This window comes from Macaca thibetana, chromosome 3 (assembly GCF_024542745.1).
Source record: "Macaca thibetana thibetana isolate TM-01 chromosome 3, ASM2454274v1, whole genome shotgun sequence".
In the NCBI taxonomy this organism is placed as follows: Eukaryota; Metazoa; Chordata; class Mammalia; order Primates; family Cercopithecidae; genus Macaca; species Macaca thibetana.
The window spans coordinates 21098547-21121434 of NC_065580.1; the positions used below are offsets into that span (position 1 = coordinate 21098547).

At 44.5% G+C, this 22888-nt stretch overlaps 1 protein-coding gene across 1 annotated transcript in view; it reads left to right on the top strand.

Annotated features, from left to right (window-relative positions):
• CREB3L2 (cAMP responsive element binding protein 3 like 2) overlaps positions 1-22888 on the top strand; it is a 127649-nt gene that overhangs the window by 98430 nt on the left and 6331 nt on the right. Inside the window, exons 7-11 of the mRNA XM_050785015.1 lie at positions 38-96; positions 2692-2760; positions 18600-18699; positions 18981-19107; positions 21526-21742. Coding sequence (XP_050640972.1) covers positions 38-96; positions 2692-2760; positions 18600-18699; positions 18981-19107; positions 21526-21742 — 572 coding nt within the window. The remainder of the gene's footprint in view (positions 1-37; positions 97-2691; positions 2761-18599; positions 18700-18980; positions 19108-21525; positions 21743-22888) is intronic.

Below are 22888 nucleotides of genomic sequence, written 5' to 3' on the forward strand. Positions count from 1 at the left end.
GGAAGTTAATCATTCTCCTCCCACCCCTCTCTCTCAGATTTCTGCCCAAGAAAGTAGGAGAAAGAAGAAAGAATACATGGACAGCCTGGAGAAAAAGTAAGCCTGCTGGCAAACTGTTGTGTTCATCGGGCAGTACGGGCAATATGCTCTGAGAAATGTGGGTGTGTGGAGAATCGGGGAGAAGCAGTTCAATTCCTCTTTCTGGCCACCTTGGAAACCCGGTGGTTTATCAGCTATATTTTGCCTGCCACCTAGTGGTTATTTGGAGGAGATGTCTATAATAAAGCAAGAAAGAAGTAAAAGCACCTTAGTAGGTGTTTGAATCACACCACTGCCAGCCAGGACCCCGGAGTCCTCAGAGACTTCCTTTCTAACACGTACAAATATTAACATTCCTGCACATTCCTGAAACTCCTAGCAGGAGAAACCCTGTTTTAGCCGAAAGGAGCAGTGCTACTTAATCAGCCCGCATTGGCAAATTCCCTCACGCTCTAGAGAGGGCACGCAGGGAAAGAAAGATGTCAGGTTGGCGGCCTTTATTTTCCAGCCACTACAATTCATGTTTTTTTGCAAAAACACTTGAAGGCAATCTTTGTTCTTTTAAAAAGTCTATAACATCAGGCGGGCTGTTAGAAAAAGAGGAATTAAATACAGTTTTGTCTTAGCCCTAGAAGTTAGTTCTTCAGCTAACAAACTTAAGACCTTTTTAAGATGGGCATGAGGCCCCAGACCCAGGAATGAACTTCATGTGGATCTGGGGAAGGGAGTGGCTGGTGGTTCCTGGCTGTTTCTCGAAGTTACTATTTAAAGTCTAGTGCTTCTATCACCTGACTTAAGTACTGGTAATGTAGCATTAAGCATAGTCAGCGCTCCATATCTGGGGGTTCCGCGTCCTCAGATTCAACCAACCATGGGTCTAAAATATTCAGAAAAAAACCTCAATAGGCTGGGTGTGATGACTCATTCTTGTAATCCCAGTGCTTTGGGAAGCCAAGGTGAGAGGATTGCTTGAGTTCAGGAGTTCAAGACCAGCCTGGGCAATGTAGCCAGACCCCCTAAAAAATAAAAAAAAAATTAGCCAGGCATGGTGGTGCACATCTGTGGTCCCAGCTACTCAGGAGGCTGAGAGGGGAGAATCACTTGAGCCCAGGAAGTTGAGGCTGCAGTGAGCTGTGATTGTGCCACTGCACTGTAGCCTTGATGATAGAGTGAGACTCTGTCTCAAAAAACCAAAACCAAACAATTCAACAATAATAAAAAAAAACACTTCAACAAAAATTAATACAACTATAAATGCAAGATAACACATATTTACATAGTATTTATATTGTGTTTGGTATTATAAATAACCTAGAGATGATTAACATATACTGGAGGATATGTAAAGGTTATATACAAATACTACACCATTGTATATCAAGGACTTGAGCATTGGAGATTTTGATATCTATGGGGAGTTCTGGAACTAATCCCCCCCGAATACAATGGGATGACTGTAGTTCCATGCTGTCCCCCGTTTTCTATGGGCATCCAGGGTTAAGATGTTTCTATGAAAATCTCTTTATTGTCTCTTTTGGGCATGTGTGCCCCAGCACCGGGATTCCTTGTCCTGGGCTCTTGTCCTCCCTCTTGTCCTGCCCTTTGCTTAAGTCTCTTCACTTCTTATCAGTCCTGGTAAGAGTGTAGCCGGGAGTGTCCAGATCATTGTAGTATAGAGGGAGAAGTATGATGGGCATTGAGAACACTAGGGAGGAGGTGAGAGGAAAGAGGGTTGTAACACCCTAAAAGAGGGTCATATTTTATACCGTCCCTATTCATCTTGCATTATTCAGGCACTTGTCACTCAGCTCCCTCTTTTTTTTTTTTTTGAGACGGAGTCTCACTCTGTGGCCCAGGTTGGAGTACAGTGGCATGATCTTGGCTCACTGCAATCTGCCTCCCAGGTTCAAGTGATTCTTCTGCCTCAGTCTTCCAAGTAGCTGGGATTACAGGCACATACCACCATGCCCAGCTAATTTTTGCATTTTTAGTGAGATGGGGTTTCACCATGTTGGCCAGGCTGGTTTTGAGCTCCTGACCTCAAGTGATCTGCCTGCCTCAGCTTCCCAAAGTGCTGAGATTACAGGCATGAGCCACTATGCCTGGCCCCAGCTCCTTTTCTTCTTTCTTTTCTTTCTCTCTCTCTCTCTCTCTCTCTCTCCTTTCTTTCCCTCCCTCCCTCCCTCCCTCCCTTCCTTCCTTCCTCTTTCTTTCCTTTCTTTCTTGTCTCTCTCTGTCACCAGGCTGGAGTGCAGTGGCTATCTTGCCTCACTGCAACCTCCGACTCCCAGGTTCAAGCGATTCTCCTGCCTTAGCCTCCCGAGTAGCTGGGCACGCCACCATGCCCAGCTAATTTTTGTATTTTTAGTAGAGACGGGGTTTCACCGTGTTGGCCAGGATGGTCTTGATCTCCTGACCTCATGATCCGCCTGCCTCAGCCTCCCAAAATGCTGGGATTATAGGCGTGAGCCACCACACCCGGCCTATTTTTTTTTTTCTTAAGTCTCTTCGTCCTTCTTTCCATACTTTCCCACACTTCCATGGAGTAGCAGATCCCCCCAACCCTCATTTTCCTCATCCCCACCTACCCTAGCTCCTGGCTTAGTGTTTGCTCTATGGATAATAATTTTCTTCTTTCTCCCTCTTTTGTAGAGTGGAGTCTTGTTCAACTGAGAACTTGGAGCTTCGGAAGAAGGTAGAGGTTTTAGAGAACACTAACAGGTAAGTGTCACTGGGCTGAGAGCTGATCGTGCTGCCAAATGGAAGGTGGGGAAGAAAGAGGATAGAATCCAGAACCAGGGATGGAAGAAAAGTAAAGGAGGTCACAGTGAAAGTGCAGATGTGCTGAGATGCTCAGCATGGCCAAACTCTACCCACCCGCTCCTGCTACACACACACATATGCACACACGCATGCACACGTGCTACTCTCTCACACACAAACACATATGCACACATGCTGTCATATTCACATCCTCAGTACACATGGACATACTCTCATATGCACACACATGCACACACATGTACACATACATGCATATTCTTTACTTTTCCTAAATGATATAGCATTGAAGAAGAAGGTGATCATGACAAGGACTATTACTAGGGGGTTAAAAAAGAGGCTTAGAGGAGAATAAGATCAACAAGCCTGATTCTCCTGAAAATGACATCAAAATTTAGAGGTGAACAAGGAGGCACTGGCCACTTCGTTATAATCCAATTTTAGTAGCAAATGATACTTACTAGTTTAAAAAAAGAGAAAATCATTGGTGTTTTTTTTTCTTTGTTTTGAGATGGAGTCTCGCTCTGTCACCCAGGCTAGAGTGCAGTGGCATGATCTCGGCTCACTGCAAGCTCTGCCTCCCGGGTTCAAGTGATTCTCCTGCCTCAGCCTCCCAAGCAGCTGGGACTACAGGCATGTGCTACCACGACCGGCTAATTTTTGTATTTTTTTTAGTAGAGATGGGGTTTCACCATGTTGGCCAGGATGGTCTCAATCTCCTGACCTCATGATCCGCCCCCCTTGGCCTCCCAAAATGCTGGAATTACATGTCAGAGCCACTGTGCCCAGCTGAAAATTGTTTTTTAAATTTGTTTTCAAAAATTAACTAGTTTGTTAATTAATTGCATTTCAAACCCATTTTACAAAAATTATAATGGTACCAAGTTGATAAATTCCTCTGGCACTTACTGTGCCAAGTGCTGTTTTAAGCACTTTACAGCTATGAACTCATTTAGCCCTATGAGGTGCCATTATTATCATCCTCACTATATAGAGGAGGTAACTGAAACTCAGAAAGTTTAGGTGATTTGTCCAAGGTCACACAGTAAATGCTAAAGCTGCATTTGAACCCAGGTGGTCTGGCTCTGGAGTCTCAGTATAGGAGGAGTATATGGAGGTTTATGTCTGGGTCATACGCAAGAGGAAGGGGTGAAAGTGCAGGGTTAAGAAACTGGCTTTTGGGGAGTTTCATCCAGAATGTATGTGTTCATGTGCACACGTGATACGTACCTGTGCTGTGACAATTATTTCTTAGTCAGAGACTCCTGTCACCCTGAGTGTTAGAGATCCAACAAATTAAGCAGAGAAAAATGAACTTACTGGGTAAACAAAAATTTAATCAGATTAAGGGTCAGCATTAATGCCCAGTAACAGTTGTGCAAATATTAAGGGATCAGTTTAAATCTCTTTGCATGTTATTTGATAATAACAAATGAATTTAATTCCCATTTCCTGATTCTTTATGGTTTGTTGCTCAAAAAGCTGGCTAATATAGACATAAGCTAAAACTACCATCAGTGGGATCCCCCTGAAATTTTCTCTGCATTTCTGGGAACGTGTGCTCAGAGAGCAGTCAGGGACAGTTCACCGCAAGTGCTCTGTAAGACAGACTGCCCGAAGGGAGGAAGCGCCACCAACTTAGCTTGGCATTACCTTGATCTCAGGAGGCAAGGGAGCTGGTTTCACTGCTTGCCTTTGGCCGTTCGTCTCCTGGGGCTTCCTCTCTTTTTATCTCCACTTCCTCTCCCCTGGGGGGATTGCCTGAGGCGGCTCTGGTTCTCTGGATCCTGCCCAGCCAGCATCTGTATCCAAGTTTTTAGCATTCTGAGCAGATATCCCGGCACCCATCCTGGCACTTGCTCCTGCAGCAGTCCCATGTTCCTAAGTGGGTGGGACAAATCCCGGCCAGGAATTCGTGAAAAGGGAAGAGCAATCTGTCAAAGACCTCCTTGGAGTTCGCGTTCAGGTTTCGTCCTCTACAGCCTCAGTGTCAGCTCTTCCCTCGGCCACATGGGGGCAGCAGAGGCACAGCAGGGATGTGCTGGGGGCAAAGTCGGGCTGTGTGAGGGAGAAGGACCGATCCACCACCTTGCCTGGGCAGTCTCTCCTCTCCTCTGCAGGTGGACTGTGCTGCTTGTTCGTTCGTCCCTCCCTCCCTCCCTTCCTTCCTTCCTCTTTTCTTTCTCTTTCTTTTTTCTTTTTCTTTTTTCTTCTTTTTCTTCATTTCTTCCTTCCCTTCCTTCCTTTCTTTTTTCCTTCCTTTCCTTTCCTTTCTCTTTCCTTCCTCCCTTCATCCCCCCTCCCTCCTTTCCTCCCTCCTTGCACATTTTCATTTTTGTTTGCTTGTTTGAGTCAGATATCCAAATAAGGGCCATGTGTTCAAACTGTTTGATCCGTCCATTATATCTTTTTGTCTGTACGTTCTCTTGAATGTCTTTGCTGTTATGTAGTAAAGGCCGAGTCAGTTGTCCTATAGAGTCTTCCGTGGTCTTCGTTTACTTGTAGTATCCTTGCGGTGTCTGTTAGCATAGTCCTACGCCCACTACAGACTCTACTTTGTTTGGTTTCAGTTTTCGGTAAGAATTCGTCATAGGTTCCACTACACGCCTCTATCAGAAGGAACATAAAATTTGCATATTTGGTTCTCAACAATGTACACTTATTAACTAGAGAGATCAATACATTAGGGGTTTGAAAGTAGCCTTGTAGAATTCTATCGTTTCTCCTCCAGTTATTAGCAGAATATTTTTGTAAAGCGAGACTCTTCATCATTAACGAACATGGGTGCACAGGTAACTCTATAAGATGCTGATTTCATTGTCTTTGGGTATATACCAGCAGAGGGATTGCTGGCTTATATGCGAGTTCTGTTTTTAAGATTTTGAGGAACCTCTACACTGTTTTTCATAATGGTTTTACTAATTTACATTACCACCAGCAGTGTGGAAAGGTCCTTTTCTCCACACCCTTTCCAACACTGGTCACGCCTTGTCTTTTTTATAATGATTGTACTAACAGATGTGAAGTGATATCATGTAAGGTTTTGATTTGTGTTTCTCTGACGACTAGTGTCAGTGAGCACCTTTTCATATACCAGTTGACCATTTTTATGTTTTCTTTAGAGACGTGTCTATTCAGGTTCTTTGCCCATTTTTAAAAATTGGGTTTTGTTTTTGTTTTTGCTGTTGAGTTGTATGAATTCCTTATATATTTTTAATATTAACCCCTCATGGTTTATATGGTTTGCAAACATTTTCTCCCAATCTGTGGGGTGCCTTTTCATTTTGTTAATTGTTTTTTGTTGTTGTTGTACAGAAGCTTCTTAGTTTGATATAGTTTTACTTGTTTATCATATGTTTCAGACTTAAGGAAGATGCATACATAATATGTGCTCCTTGTAAAAATAATGTAGAAAAAAATAGAATCCTTTCACTCAGAACTGTCTTTATGTTTTGGAATATTTTATGTGTACGTATTTATATTGTGCATACTTCTTTGTTAAGAACTATTTCCACATAACAAAACACTGGACATATTCTCATACATTTCTACAGGATCTTTGACTCACCATTAAAAATAATCTACCTTGGTCAGGTGCAGTGGCTCACCACTGTAATCCCAGCAGTTTGGGAGGCCAAGGCAGGTGGATCACCTGTTGGTCAGAGATCCAACATGGTGAAACCCCATCTTTACTAAAAATACAAAAATTATCCAGGCATGGTGGCAGATGCCTATAATCCCAGCTACTCGGGAGACCGAGGCAGGAGAATCACTTGAACCTGGGAGGCAGAGGTTGCAGTGAGCCGAGATTGTGCCATTGCACTCCAGTCTGGGTGACAGAGCAAGACTCCATCTCAAATAATAATAATAATAATAATAATCTGCTTCATGCTATTGGGATCTTTAGCCTTCCCTGATAGGCTGCTGTAACTACATGTGACCAGGGCTAGTTTAGCCACCTGTTAAAGCAGGGAAAGTTTTTTGTTTGTTTATGTGTTGTCAGTGTTATTAAGGTATAATTGACAAAATTGCATATTTTTACAGTATACAATGTAACGAGTTGATGTATGTGTATATTGTGAAATGATTATCACAATCAGGCTAATTAACACATCCATCACTTCACATAGTTACCTTTCTTTTTTCTTTTTGGTGCAAATGCTTAAGAGCTACTCTCTTAGCACATTTCAAGTATATGATATGGCATTTTTAATTCTAGTCACCATGCTGTACAGTAGATCCTCAGAATGTATTTACCTTATAACTGAAACTTTGTACTCTTTGACCAGTTCTCCCACTCCCAGCCCCTGGTGACCACCTTTCTATTCTCTTGTTTCTGTGAGTTTGACTTATTTTTTTTTTTTTTTTAGGTGTAAGTGATACTATACAGTATTTGTCTTTGTCTGGCTTACTTACAAAGCAGGACAAGTGTGTTGATGTTCCTCTTCCCCTTGGCCTCCTTCCCTGTACTCTGTGCCTTCCCTTGACTCTAGGAGTGCAGTGGCTCCGTTTGGCTTCTTCTCCCATTTCTACCCCTTCAAGACTCACCTCTCCTCGTGGACAAAACTTTTATGGTAGTAATGGCTGGCAATGGATTCATCTGTGATCTTCCCACAGATAATTGTAGCAGGGACCTCCTAAGGTCATATAAGACCAGTAGCTTTTAAGGCTGGGCGCGGTGGCTCACGCCTGTAATCCCAGCATTTTGGGAGGCTATGGCTGGTGGATCACCTGAGGTTGGGAGTTCAAGACCAGCCTGATCAACATGGAGAAACCCCGTATCTACTAAAGATACAAAATTAGCTGGGCATAGTGGCGTGTGCCTGTAATCCCAGCTACTCAGGAGGCTGAGGCGGGAGAATCACTTGAACCTGGGAGGCGGAGGTTGCGGTGAGCTGAGATTGCGCCATTGCACTCTAGCCTGGGCAACAAGAGCAAAACTCCATCTCAAAACAAACAGACAAACAAAATCAGTAGCTTTTAATGTATTTTGGCTCGAGAGGGAAGTAAATAAAAGCAGGGCTGCCTCACTCAAACAGGGGGAATGGACCTAGACTTCCTCTGACTGCTCTTCCCCCTTTCTCTTTGTTTTCTGCCAAGGGCCTCTGTGGTACTCAGAGAACACCACGCTAACCAGAATGACTGATGTAAGCATTGGCAATGCCCTGCCCTAGAGCCAGCCATGGGGAGCTGGTGATTGGGGCGCTGGGCAAGGGAAGACGTCGGGACCCCTTTACTCACATCGCCCCATGCAGGTGACCGGTGTTTGAGCTGTGTGCAGGGCTGGGCTGGGGAATGCACACCTGTGTGTGTGTTCCTGTTGGTGCTTCTCATATTATCATCCTTCAGAGGCAGCTGGATGGAAGTAGAACAACTTTGATAAGTGAACAGGATCCTGGGTCACCAGAAATGGGGAGTGGAGAGGCCTTGGGGGCCATTGTTTCATGTGGCGTGGCATGGCATGGCAGGGAAGGGGAGTGGCTGTTTCATCACTGACCAAATGGAAGAAAATGATACCTCTTTACTTTTTTTCCACTCCTATACAATACCCCACAGGGGACTTTCCCATCTACCCAGATGAAAATTTGTGCTCCGATTATGAGTCAATCCTGAGTTAGTTTTTCTTTCTTTTTTTTTTTTTGTACTGGACTCAGCGGCAGCCACCTAGCCTATTACTGATTTCTAGGTGAAAAGACCTTTGATCTGAGCCATGGGAACTGGAAGAGGACAGGGCTGGGAGAGATGAGGAAGTCCTCTTCATCTTTCTTCAGTTTTTCTCTGGGAGCCTCTCGGAACAGAGCTGAAGTGTGTGAAAGCACCTTCACACTTCCTTTGCTGAGGTGATCCGCTAATTGCATGCTATCAGGAAACGTGTAAGATGGGAGTGAGATGGTTTCCCAGGGGGCCCTCCTTCCTGTGCTCCATCAAGAAATACATTTTCACTTGCCGGTGTCTGGGCAGTGCCCGTGTGTGGCTGCTAGAGAATCCTTCTGGCTTTTCTAAGTGAATGCACCTCTCTAAGCTGCAAGCTCTCTGGACGGCCCCACCCTGGTCTCATCCCTAAGAAATCTTGTCATTTTTTCCCACTGGTATAGTTTTCTTCTGCACGAGTGATGCACATACACTGGCCGGCCCATCACTTGTAGGCGTTTGTGGCTCAGTTTGCTCCATTTATTACTTACTTTGTTATCAGGCTTCTTCAGGGCTGTGAGCCGCAGCCTCTCTCCTTGAGCATGGATTTGTAGAATTGTAGGAGCTTAGACTTGATTTACACCTTAGACATCATTGTATTGAACTGCTAATCACTTTATTTTACAGAAGGAGAAACTGAGGCCTGGTGGGGTTAGAGTCATCTAAACATTTAGAGCTAGAAGGGGGTGAGAACTTGGTCACTTAACTTTTGAACGGGCCCTTACTTCGGTTTCTCTTGCTGCTGTGCCTCTTGCTCCTTCAAGGACCTTGCCCCAGCAAGAGCCAACTTTAGACCTAGACACAAGGGCCCTTGATTTGGACTCAGTGTTCTAGAGGGCCCTGTGCTGGCTGTCCTTTAGCCATGTCCCCCTCCATGGGATGCGTAGTTGGCAGGAACAAAGGGATGCGTCCATCTGGAGTTCTCACCCTAGCCCTCTAGAACTTACCCTACTACCTAGGATCTTGGAATTCCCTGTCCAAAGGTCTTAGCTCATTTCCAGGGCCTATGTGGACTTCTACTCCAAATCTGTTCTCTGAAGGGCAAACCTGGGGACCAGCGGGCACCAATGAAGCCAGTGGGGTAGACAGAGACAGCTCTTTGTGAGGGCTGCATATGGAGTTTGAACCAGGGCTGGTGTGTGCATGATACCCTTTACAATATGTCAGCTCTGGGATTCAATTTAGCCTTATTTGTAGAAGACATGCGATTCCTGGGTCAGAGACAAAGGACTGTATTGCTCAGCAGGCAGTATGAGCGTAAGCGTATATGTATCAGTTCTCCTTGCCCCCAGGAGCCAGGACAGATCCGGGTGGATGCTGTGCTCTCAGTGGGGATTGTGTCACAGCTAAGGAAGCCTGAGCTTGGAGAATCCACTGCTTTTATAGCAAGCAACCAATAAGCCTGCTTCTTGCCCAGAGAGAGACATTACCTCATCTGTTCAGGTTACCAGCTTCATAACAACCTTGAGAGGTGGCCCATCATAAAAGAGCAGTGAGAGCCTTTCCATCTTGGCATCCCCAGCAGAATGTATAGGAACACAAGAAGACTCAAGAGACTGTCTCTCTCCAATGGAGTGGAGCAGGCTGAGGCCTGGGGTAGTTCTGCTTATACTACCACATTTTGGCAAGCAGCCCTGGGAAGTCCAAGAATTCTAGTTCAAACCTGGCCATAGAGGGAGCCGGAAGGAGCAGGTGTTGGGTTGTTTGGCTTGGAGTAAGGCAAGGAGAAACCTTAAGATGTGTGGCATGGGGACTTCATTTGTACACTTTCCTCGGACCTCACAAGTAAGGGACATGCTTGCCTGACATTTATCTCTATTGTTATCAGAAATAAGAATTCTTTAATCTTTCTCTTTGATCTTCCTCTTAGCTATAGTCTTTAACTCTACTTTTCTTGTTCTTGAAAATCTCTATATGGTTCCTGTTAAAGGTCTTTCCAGCCAAGTTTACTGGGCTTTGACTGGATTCTGGCTCTCCTGGTCTGTTTGTTTAGCCCACACAGCTGTGTCTGTTTGCACTAATTTTGTGTATTTGTTCCCTACACACTATTACGGTTTTCTGTGTGTGGGTTCATCTCTTCTCTCTTAGACTGACAATAACTGGCTGAACCCACCCCCAGCTGCACACAGAGAAGCTATTTGAGGACTGATAAATGACCCAAGTTCCTCTACTATACACTTTTACCTTGGTTTTAATTCACTTTTCGTTTCTCCATTATCTCTAATTTCTGGTTGTGCGAAGAGTATGAACTTTCTTTTCACGTGGAAATATTTCAAACTTCAAAGGATTATTGGGCACTAAACTATGTTCCCCAGAGAGATGAGAAAGGCGTTTTAGTGTAATTTAGTGTAAAGTTCAAAATTCCACAGCCTCAGGTTTTGTTCCTCGGCCAGTGTTTGTTCCTGGGTCGGTAGGTAATTTAGCATTTCAGAAATGCCCTCTGCTTCCTGCAAAATCAAGAAGCCTCTTGTAATGTAGCAATTAACACAGGAAGAAAAAGGAGAAAATTTATACCCCCTTTTTTTTCTTTTAGGCCAGAGCCCCATGAACAACCTTCAAAACTTAAGTAAAAGACTGTAAACATAGGTATTTACTCAAGGTTTAGGAGTCTGAGCTGATATGGTTGTCTTTTGTGTATGACACACTTTAGTATTTAAAAGTCTTTGAGATTGTTCATGATTTTCCTTACATATCCTTATGAAATGTGTAGAACTTGTAATTATTAACATTGTATCCAGCCACCTCCCTGCCGTCCATCCCGGGACTTTGAGGTAGAGGTTTCAGCTGTTGGACACGCCCTCCTCACCTCAGAATCTCCCAGGCACTAACTGTACATGTGACTCAAGTGGGGTGGGAAGGGATTCAGGGGGGATTTTGCCTCAGAAGGACATGGATGCTCACCTCTTCCATCATTAGGCCACCTGATCGTCGCTTGAGTTTTGTCTTTTTTTGAGATGGAGTCTCACTCTGTCACTCAGGCTGGAGTGCAGTGGCATCATCTTGGCCCACTGCAACCTCCGCCTTCCGGGTTCAAGCGATTCTTGTTCCTCAGACTCCCAGGTAGCTGGGACTACAGGCACACACCACCACGCCTGGCTAATTTTTGTATTTTAGTAGAGACGGGGTTTTGCCATGTTGGCCAGGCTGGTCTCGAATGCCTGACCTCAAGTGATCCGCTCACCTCAGCCTCCCAAAGTGCTGGGATTACAGGCATGAGCCACCATGCCTGGCCAAGTTCTGTGTTTTTTTTTGTTTGTTTGTTTGTTTTTTTATTGTGTGCTCTAGATAAGTGACACTCAAGCTTTTTGGATTGTACAATTATTTTAGTTTATGCAGTGTCAATGGCACACCAGACATACCACACGAACATGTGTGTATACACATACACCTCACTAATATGAATGCTGCACAAATCAATAGTTCTTTACGGCATACAGTGCCCTCTGATATTGTGTATTCTGTTTGATTCCATTTCATTAAAAACATATACCAGTCACAACCCAATTGATTTCACAAACTCACGAATGGTTCATGGTTTGGAATTTGGAAGTTATTGCTCTAGGTGCTTCCATAAGGCTGTGAAAAAGTTCCTTCATCTCAGAAGGTGGGTGATATACCCAGGGAATAGTTTACAATATGTGCACCTGCACACACCACTTCCCAGAGAGTTCCATTTCTAAGCTGTGTTACAAGATTTGATGAAAGTATATCTACAGAGAGGGCCTAAGTTGAAGCTCCCAACACAGCAAATAATTGGGAACCACCACTTTTTGTTTTTTTCCCCTGGTCCTGGTTTCTGACTCCAGTGAGAAATTAGGTTCCTGAATGTTCAAAGTCCAACATTCAATACCTGTATGACTGTTCTCATTCTTTCTTTCGTAAATAAGGAAACACATACAAAAAGCAAAATTAAACCAAAGACAAAGAAAACACGAGACTGTTGATGCATTTCCCAGTTATTGTAAGATTGTGTCTCCCACTCTTGGATGCTTCTGAATGTTTTGCCCCATTTCCTTTGATGCCTCCCAAGATATAGGGTGATGGTTTATTTTGGGCAAGGCTGGCAGCTGCTTTCGACTGCTCTTTTGCAAGGAACTGCATGAGGATAGCCACTGAGTTTATTTTTACATCTCACCACAGGACAGAATCCACATTTTCAATCAAGTGTTGGACACTCCAATTTAACAAGTTGTGAAAAATCTGTTGGCCCAGATAAACGTATGCTAAGAGTATTCCTTTCTCTAAATTAAGATTTTGTTCCCGGAAGCCCAAGAATTCATTAAGGCCATAATTAGGCATGATCACTGATGATTTAAAATACAATAATAAAGAGGAAGTTTATGCTGAGCTTCGTAGGCACCATTGGATCTGTCCTGCGGTTGACTTTTTATAGCTGTAGTTTAAAAATAACTTTTCCATTTCATCTGCTGGCTGCCTTTTCTCCACCCAGCCCTTCATGTAAGTAGGGTGGGGGTTGTCATCCAAGCTCCCATTGCCGCAGGCAATGACATCTGTTTCAGTGACATCAGAGAAAGTGCCACATCATCTCAAACCAACATATCAGTTATGAGGTCACAGGCTTTCCCATAAAAAGGGCTGGCCTCATCTGTCATCAGTGAAAAGAGACAGCAAGCACCCTTCAAACATGTATCTGCTTCAGCAAACCCGGAGTTACCCTGGGAGGGGGCATACTCTCATGATTCCATTAGCTGATGTGGTCAAGGGAATTCATCTGAGTAGCTGCCGAAGCTTAGAACTTAACTTGATTAAAGGCACATATCTGTCGTCCTCTGATTGAAACTCAGGTGTCTTTGCTTTAGAGCCAATCCTCCTGTTTTGATCTATATGCATCAGCTTAGCAATTCTAAAGCCATCTCATCAGCTTTTTTGGTGCTTGACAGAGGGACAGATTTTATATTTTCCATTTTTCTAAATAAAGCCCAGGCTTGTCTTCCTGACACCTTAACTAGGCAAGGAGTACCCTTGATTCTTTTATCTATTATCTGCATTTTATCTTTGGTGTACCCAGAGAAAATACCACACAATAGTCATTTGCCTTGATGGGTTCTGTGTCGTTGTTACTGAAATTTTGTTAGTATGCATCTTCTTGCCATTGGAATGGGTTTTATTGTGGCTCTTCCATCTAAGGCTTAGTCTCTTTTAATAGTAATATTTTCATATTTAATGGTGGACATATCTGCCAGTTGGGCTGGTGTCAATATAATGTCACTGGAGTTAAGAAAAATATACTTAAGATATGCTTTATTATTAATTTGAGTAGGTTATTGATTAGGGTACCATGCTGTGCCACGTTGGAATGTACACAAGCTATGGGGTCAGATAGGTTTTGGTTTACATCTTAGGTCCTCTACTTATTAGTTACATGACTTTGAGATGATTATTTAATATTTTAGTGTATGTAGTTCCTGGAACTCAAGTAGTAGGCACTCAGTACTCTGTCATTGTTCATTTTCTTTTTTATGATGAAAAGGAGTGTTTCTGTTGTATGGATGTGTATGAATTTCCCAAACTTTATTGGATCATCGAAGTCTGTTTGGATTTTGGTTGAATCCAAAATCCAACACTGCATGAAATGCCTCAGTGTTGCTGATTGACGGGGCCTTGCGCATGTTGTCATTTCCACCATCAGTTCCTTTTACTTTCTCCAGCACCAGTAGGAGAACCAATGGCAAACAGTACATTATTAGTCACTGTCGCGCTTTCCACCAACATTTCGCACTAAAAATGTGTATTTTAAACTACATGTTTGCTCATCTTAAAGAGTTAGATTATAAACTGTTAGAAATCAGGGACTATTAAACAACCATTTTCATTTGCAGTGGATTCAGAATATAATCATCTGGAGTTGGGAAAGGATGTGTCTGCGAATGCCCATGAATGCCAACCAAAGTGCTGTGCAGTCAGGAAACACCAGCCCTCCCTGCTCTCTCCAGCCCGTCTTAAAGGGTCCTTCTTCCCAACTTGTAGCACTTCACACCTGTAACTGGGAAAAGGGGGATTCCAATTTGAGCCTAAGATATTCTTTCAGGGGGCTTTGGATATATCTGGCCTGCTGCAAGTCTGTTTTCAGGAGGTACTGGGGAGCCTCCTGGGAGACTGTTCTTCCTAGGGGAAGGGGTACCAGGCCCAGAGATCTCAACCAGAAATTGGAAGGCAGGACTGATTCCAAGTATTGTGTGGATTTTTTTTAAAGCTATTCATGCTCTAAGGACCAGGCAAGGGGTAGGGGATGGGTAGGGAGGAAGTATGGGCTGGCCGCAGGTCAATAGGGATTGTTGGTAAAAAATGGAGTGGTCCTTCCCCTTTCAGAACAGCTTAAGACTTTAGAGCAAAAGTAACGTGCTTCGGTACCATCTGGAAAGGTACTGACTGAAGCCTGGATGGAGAAACGTTAACCCACTCATGCCCAGAGCATAGCTAAACTTCAGCACCTTGAGGCCACCAGCTTACGGGCAGCAGGAGTGCCCAGTGGAAAACTGAGGTGCCAGGAAAAGTGGCAGCCATCACTTAAAGAAGGAGCTCTTGAGCAGGCCAGGGGAACAGGAGACCGCTTTTCATAGCTTAGCAGGAAGGAGAGACCCGCTCCTACGATGGAGAGTGGCCAGCAGTAAGAGGACAGGGTTTGTGCCGTGTGGTCTTATCTGTGGGCTTACCTGTAAATTTACCCGAGGACTTGAAGAGATATCAGCAGGGAGCACCCAGCGAGGGCTTTGGGGCTGGCATTACAGGTGGTAGACGGTCAAATATATGCTCCGACCAGTGAAATCTCACTGTGAGAATGAATGCACACTCGGGCAGTGGCTGTGCAGAAGGAAAAGGCAGCTGTGCTGTTGGGTAGAAAGGGAATTTTCTGGGGAAGTCCTGGGAGAACAGAGAAAACGCTTCATGAAGAAGGAAAGGTGCTGCATCGTAGAACCATTTAGCTCAAACTTTCTTTAAGTAGAATTTAAAGTAATTATGCTGTTGAGTATTTCTCAGCATTAAGTAAACATACAAAATGCTTTTATTTTATTTTATTTTATTTTATTTTATTTTATTTTATTTTATTTATTTATTTTTTTTTTGAGACGGAGTCTCGCTCTGTCGCCCAGGCTGGAGTGCAGTGGCCGGATCTCAGCTCACTGCAAGCGCCGCCTCCCGGGTTCACGCCATTCTCCTGCCTCAGCCTCCCGAGTAGCTGGGACTACAGGCGCCCGCCACCTTGCCTGGCTAGTTTTTTGTATTTTTTTTAGTAGAGACGGAGTTTCACTGGGTTAGCCAGGATGGTCTCGATCTCCTGACCTCATGATCCGCCCGTCTCGGCCTCCCAAAGTGCTGGGATTACAGGCTTGAGCCACCGCGCCCGGCCACAAAATGCTTTTAAAGAAAATGGTGCTGGGCGCAAGTGGCTCGTGCCTGTAATTCCAGCACTTTGGGAGGCAGAGGTGAGAGGATCTTTTGAGCTCAGAAGTTCCAGACGAGCTGGGCAACAAAGTGAGACCTGTCTCTACAAAAAATAAAAAAATACAAAAACTTAGCTGGGCATGATGACTCATGCCTGTATTCCCTCCCGGCTACTCAGGAGGCTGAGGCAGGAGGATTGCTAGAGCCCATGAGGTTGAGGCTGCAGTGAGCTGTGATCACTCCGCTGCACTTCAGCCTGTGTGACAGAGCAAGACTTTATCTCCAGAAAAAAAAAAAAGAAAAATTGTACCTGAATACATTTAAATATAAACCAGGTCTAAACTATATTCAGTCATACTTCTATATAATCAGAAACAAACAAAAATGTACAATTAAGTACAAAAAAAATCTTCACATTAAATAGAACTTAATTTAGTGATATTAACTCATAGAATGAATGATCTTTTTGTTGCTTAAATTAAAATCACTATACCTGGGAAAAATGTCATGTAGATGGAACCGTATAGGAGTGGTTTTTTTTTTTTTTTGAGATGGAGTCTCGCACTGTTGCCTGGGCTGGAGTGCAATGATGCAATCCCAGCTCACTACAGCCTCTGCCTCCTGAGTTCAAGTGATTCTGCCTCAGCTTTCCGAGTAACTGGGATTATAGATGCCTGCCACCATGCCCAGCTAATTTTTTGTATTTTTAGTAGAGATGGGGTTTCACTATGTTGGCCAGGCTGGTCTTGAACTCCTGACCTCGTGATCTGGCCAACTTCGGCCTCCCAAAGTGCTGGGATTACAAGCGTGAGCCACAGCGCCTGTCCCGCAAAGGCGTTTTGAGTCCAGAAAGCTTCTACTCCGTGTGCTGAGGGTTGCTCCAATTCACCCACTACTACTAGCCATTTGAACTGCTGAAAGCAAAACCATTCTTGTGGTCAACCTGTCCTTAATTTGCTTGAATTGGGAGAACTTGTTTCATTGGTACTAGCTGGGGGCGAAGATGCAAGCCCAGGAAAAATCTGCTTGTCCTTCTAGCACCTGAATGCTATTCGGGGGTAGACTGTGATGAGAAGCAAGTTATCTGTGAAAGCCCACAGTGTTCTGTGAATAAATGATTTGATGATGTTTTCCAATGAACTTATGTGGCTGTCTAACATTGTTACATCACAGCATGCATTTTCTGAAAATCCTTGAGACCCAAGAGAGAGCATCTGCTCATCATATCTTTCCACTTTGCCATATGCACTGGGTTTGGGGGTGGGGGATGAGGGTAAGGAGGAGCTTCAACTCTTTACACCACTCACACGGAACTCATCCCGGGTGCTGTAACTCAGGAGGGTGTGTTGTCAGATCCTTTTCTACGCCTTGCAGTGTTCAGAATTTGCAAAGAATTTTACCATCTGCTCTTTCTGTGTGCTGATGTCACACAGAGCAGAGTATATAAGACTGTTCTTATCCCTCAAACTTTGCCTTTTAAGGAGAGGCACAGTTGTCCAATTTTAGGGATAAAATGTCTCCTTTTTTTTTTTTTTTTTTTTTTCCTACTCTTGCTCTCTTGTCTTTTTCCTGGAGAAAGGCTAGAGTCTGTTTCAAAGGATGGTTTTAAAGACCCCTGGCTCTGGGCATGAGGGTCCAGTTGAGCAGGCATCTCTGTTCTTTCATATGTTGGCTTCTTTTCTGACTCTGGAGTTGCTGTGAGCCTTTAAGAACCATAGGCTTGAGCTGCAGGTGGCTGTTTGCCTCTCTGCCCTAAATAGAGCTGTGCTTGTTTTTCCTCTCCTTTCTCTCTCTCTTCCAACCTGCCTCTGAATGCCTCTTACTCTGAATTGGCATTTCCAATTACAGCCCCCCACCCCTGGCCACTCCTTCTGTTATTCTCTGCTGGTCATTTTTTATTTTTCCTTCTCTTTGCCTTTGTCCCTTTTTTATGTTTTTGTCAATGTTTCTCATCTCTTGGTTAAATGAGTTCTTCTTTTAGTCAACATTTTCTTAGTCTGTTCAGGTTGCTATAACAAAATATCATAAACGAGTCACTTATAAACAACAGAAATTGATCTCTTACAGTTCTGGAGGCTGGGAAGTCCAAGATAAAAGTGTTGGGAGATTCAGTGTTGGGCGAGGGCCTGCTTTCTGGTTCACAGGAGGCAGCTTCTTGCTGTGTCCTCTCATAGTGGAAGGGAAGCACTCTAGTCTTTTCAGCTCCTTATAAGGGCACAAATCCCATCAATGAGGCCTCCACTTATAACTTAATCATCTCCCAAAGGTGCTGTGTCCTAATACCATCACATAGGGGACTGGGTTTCAGCATAGGGATTTAGGAGAGACACAACCATTCAGACTTCAGCCACCATCCAATCAGAGTGTTCCTTTTCCTTTGTTCTCAATCGCTGAGAAACAAGCCACAGCCTGTCAGGGGTAATGTGGAGGCAGCTACTTCTAACTCAGGGCAGTGCAAGGACAGGACCTTCAAGTGTGAAGGCTGATTCTGAGCCCCAGTGAGCTCTGTGACAACAGTGCTAGAAGGCACTGGTGTTCGTGTCTTCTTCCAGAGGAAACTGTCCCTTGGGGCTCTGTTGAAATGCAGGCATGAAGCCACGGCAACCTTTCTGGGTCACATGGGGAGATCAAAAAGCATCTCTTCTCTGTCAGACTCCCCTCACGGCTGTTGTTATCATTGGCAGGACTCTCCTTCAGCAACTCCAGAAGCTTCAGACTTTGGTGATGGGCAAGGTTTCTCGAACCTGCAAGTTAGCCGGCACGCAGACTGGCACCTGCCTCATGGTGAGCTTCCCAGCAGGGTGGTGCCGTGACCGCCCCTGGCCTGGCCCCTGTCTCCCCTCTCCCTCTGCTTACCAAGGCCAAGTGCTGTGCAACAGGAGAAACCACTCGGAGGAACTCCACTCCGAGGCTGTTCCTCGGTGAGGCCTTCCGGTGATGTCACCCGTGGGTGCAGTCCACCGGCCTGAAGAGGAGCGTCTGTGTCCCTGGCTCTCCCAGGGTATAAAGCTGTGCTGTCCAGGGCCTGGAGTCTGCAGCCCCTCGTGTTCTCTCTCTCCCCACAGGTTGTGGTGCTGTGCTTTGCTGTTGCATTCGGCAGCTTCTTTCAAGGCTATGGGCCCTATCCTTCTGCCACCAAGATGGCTCTGCCCAGCCAGCATTCCCTGCAGGAGCCCTACACAGCCTCCGTGGGTAAGACAGCACGTGGCAACTTGGGCAGGGTCTTGTTTTATTTCCCTGGAGCTGGGTTTCTCAGCCTTCCAAAAGGAATCTTCTGTGAAAGTTCAGTGTTTAAAAAGTGGTAAAAGTGGAGCTTCTCCCTTAGAAGAAGCAAGTGGGGGTTCCCCTGGGGCCCCTCATCCGCTGGACTGAGGCATCACTGGGAATTTTCTAGAGCTGGACAGAGCACAGTTTGCAAACTACTGTTCTAGACTGTGCTCCCTGATCCATTCTGACATCTAATTTTTGAGTTCTGATAAGGGAGAGGGAAGTACATGAGGGACAGAGTCTGTCGCTTTCTGTGACGTTTTAAGAGAACTGCTGTGTTTCTGCCTCCACTGAGTGGGATTGTATGAGTAATGTAATGTAATGTATATGGTAAGGGCTTGTAAAGTGAAGTTAAAGAATCAGCAAGGTCAGGGCCAGGCGTGGTGGCTCACGCCTGTAATCCCAGCACTTTGGGAGGCTGAGGCGGGAAGATCATGAGGTCAGGAGACCAAGACCATCCTAGCTAACATGGTGAAACCCTGCCTCTATTAAAAAATACAAAAAATTAGCCAGGCATGGTGGCGGGTGCCTGTAGTCCCAGCTACTGGGGAGGCTGAGGCAGGAGAATGGTGTGAACCTGGGAGGTAGAGCTTGCAGTGAGCCAAGATCGCACCACTGCACTCCAGCCTGGATGACAGAGCAAGACTCCATCTAAAAAAAAAAAAAAAAAAAAAAAAAAGAATCAGCAAGGTCAGGAGTTCAAGACCAACCTGACCAATATGCTGAAACCCCGTCTCTACTAAAAATACAAAAATTAACTGGGCGTGGTGGCGCATGCACCTATAGTCCCAGCTGCTTGGGAGGCTGAGGCAGGAGAATCACTTGAACCCGAGAGACGGAGGTTGCAGTGAGCAGAGATTGCACCACTACACTCCAGCCTGGGCGACAGAGCAAGACTCCATCTCAAACAAAAATAATCAGCCTGCCTTACAAAACCTTAGGCCCAAGATCTAGAGAATTTGGGGACTCAGGTGTCAGATAAGAAGTGTATGGTGTTCTCATCTAGAAATAAAGGGATGGTGAGTAAGGAATACACACACAAATTCATACATACACCTATAGGAAGAAGCGTGGGGTTAGGTGGTATAGTAGGAGGTTTTGCATTCTAAGGTTTCAGTTATCTGTAGCCAGTGAACATACCTGCAGTTCCCTTAAAATAGCTGAATACACTATAATAAGAAACGCTACCTGCAGCCAATAAAAATACCTGCGGTTCCCTTAAAATAGCTGAATACACTAAATAAGAAACATTACCTGCAGTCAATGAAAATACCTGCAGTTATGTGAAAATAGCTGACTACACCACAATAAGAAATTTTGAGAGAGAGAGGCCACATTCATGTAACTTTTATTGGAAGATATGGTTAGAGTTTTTCTATTTTATTATTATTGTTGTTAATTGCTTACTGGGCCTAATTTCTAAATCAAACTTTATCATAGGTACATATGTATAGGAAAAGGCATATAAACCCTATATGCTGTATGCCCATATATAAACCCAATATGGCTTTTCCTGTAATATATACCTTATACCATATACATAGGGTTCAGTTCTATCTTTGGTTTCAACCATCCACTGGGGTTCTTGAAACGTATACCCCATGGATAAGGGACTACTGTATTATATTTGGGATAGGGAAAATTTTGCCATTTTGAAACATCTGTGGCCTTCACCAGGCAGGTGCATCTCTGCCAGGTATGACAGAAGTGCTGGCATTCCAATTAAATAATTTCAGTGGCCTGTTGGGAATTTTTCCCCCTAAGGAACTCTCTCTCTAAATTTAATTGGAAGCATAGTTTCTATGTCGTGGAAAATTGCTACAGAGCCATCTAGCTGTGTGACTGTCCTACAAAGCAAAGGAGATTGTCTGTCCTTTGATGTATGGCTTTGGCTTTGTGTCTCTTCTTCACTTTCTAAATGAAATGCCCTGTACCTCATCCCCCTGCCAGACCTACTCACTGGGGATGCTTCTTCTTTTCGCTGGGTCTGGACATCTGCAAGTATTCCATTCCCATTCTCCACGAATCATGTTCCCTAGATGGTTATGGCTGGCAAGGAGGGGAGTTTTATATTTTCAAAGCAGTGGGGGTGGTAGTTTGCCTTGTGTTTATTTGCTTTTCTATTGTTCTTCCAGTACCGTATAATTGGTATAATTTTTCAACGCACAAACTCCAAAGCTCTAAAGTCTTTAGAGAAAGCCAAATCCTGTTGGCACCCATAGTTCTGAGCAACAAGAACCCACACGTTGTCATCTGCCACCAGCCCTTAGTACCTGGTGTGAGGAGATGTGTTGGACCCCCGTAGTCTTTTGCTAACACCTTGTTATTCTGCTCTGTCCTCAGTGAGATCCAGGAACCTGCTGATCTATGAGGAACATTCTCCCCAAGAAGAGCTGTCCAGCCCAGGCTCAGCTGGGGAGCTGGGGGGCTGGGACAGAGGTTCCTCCCTGCTCAGGGTGTCAACGCTGGAGTCCAGGCCGGATGTGGATCTTCCCCATTTCATTATCTCGAATGAGACCAGCCTGGAGAAGTCAGTGCTCTTGGAGCTGCAGCAGCACCTGTGAGTCATAGAGACACAGAGCCAACTCCTCTAGTGCACTGATGGTGGGTTATGAGTCACCAACCTGGAATGTGAGGTCAAGACTCTCCATAGGCCTGGTTCAGTCCCTCAGCTCTCTCAGGACCTATTTCCAGGACCTGGGACTGCGGAGAGTCTGTTGCTGGCCAACAGCTGCCCTGAGTAGAGATGGGGAAAAAACCCAGCATGAGCTCCCCTATGTCTGCTGCATCAGTGGGTAGCTGGCGTGATGGCATCAAGAAGTGGAGGAAGGGCTTGAATCCCTTCCCCCACTGTCTCCACCCTCCCTTCCAAGCCACACAAGTGAATGCACAGCCCAGGTAACCACAATGTGTTTACTGTGCAAATCCAACTTTAAGACATGTTCTGTGGCTTCAACTAGGGAGTAGATATATATTGGGCTATATGTCAATATATGTTTATGATTTATATGTAAATATACATATAATTTAAAGCTATATGTATATTTGTTATATGTGTTAAAGCTATAGCTATTATAGTTTTATACTTATAAATGTATGTTGAGGTACCATTTAAGAGGCGCTGGACATGCATTTCCACATTGAAAACAACCTCTATTTGGCTCCAATTCTACATGAGTTGTTTCTCTTAGGTAGTTTCTGGGAAAAATCCCTTTGTAAACATAAAGGCTTATGCGATGACAAGGTATTGTTATTGTGGTAGGGGAGGTCCCTGGGCTTGCACGCACGCTCCTGGTTACGTGTGGCATGGTTGGTGATTTAGCTGAACTCTGCTCCTGTGCTTCCCAGAAATGAGGCCATTCCAATGTAAATGTGAAAGATTTTGTTTCAGATTCTTCAGCTTTCATCCCCTAATTCTGCAGGGGATGGTTTATAATTAAGTACTTTTATGTGTGTACATTATACATACATATTTAACATTTACTAGCACTTACTATTTTAAGCACTTTACAGATGTGAGGCAGGTTGAGTATCCCTTCTCTGAAATGCCTGGGACCAGCAGTGTTGTAGATTTCAGATTTTGGAATATTTGCATTATACTTAACAGTTAAGCATCCCTGATCCAAAAATCCAAAATGCTTCAGTGAGCATTTCTTTTGAGCATCATGTCAATGCTCAAAAATGTCTAGATTTTAGAGAATTTTAG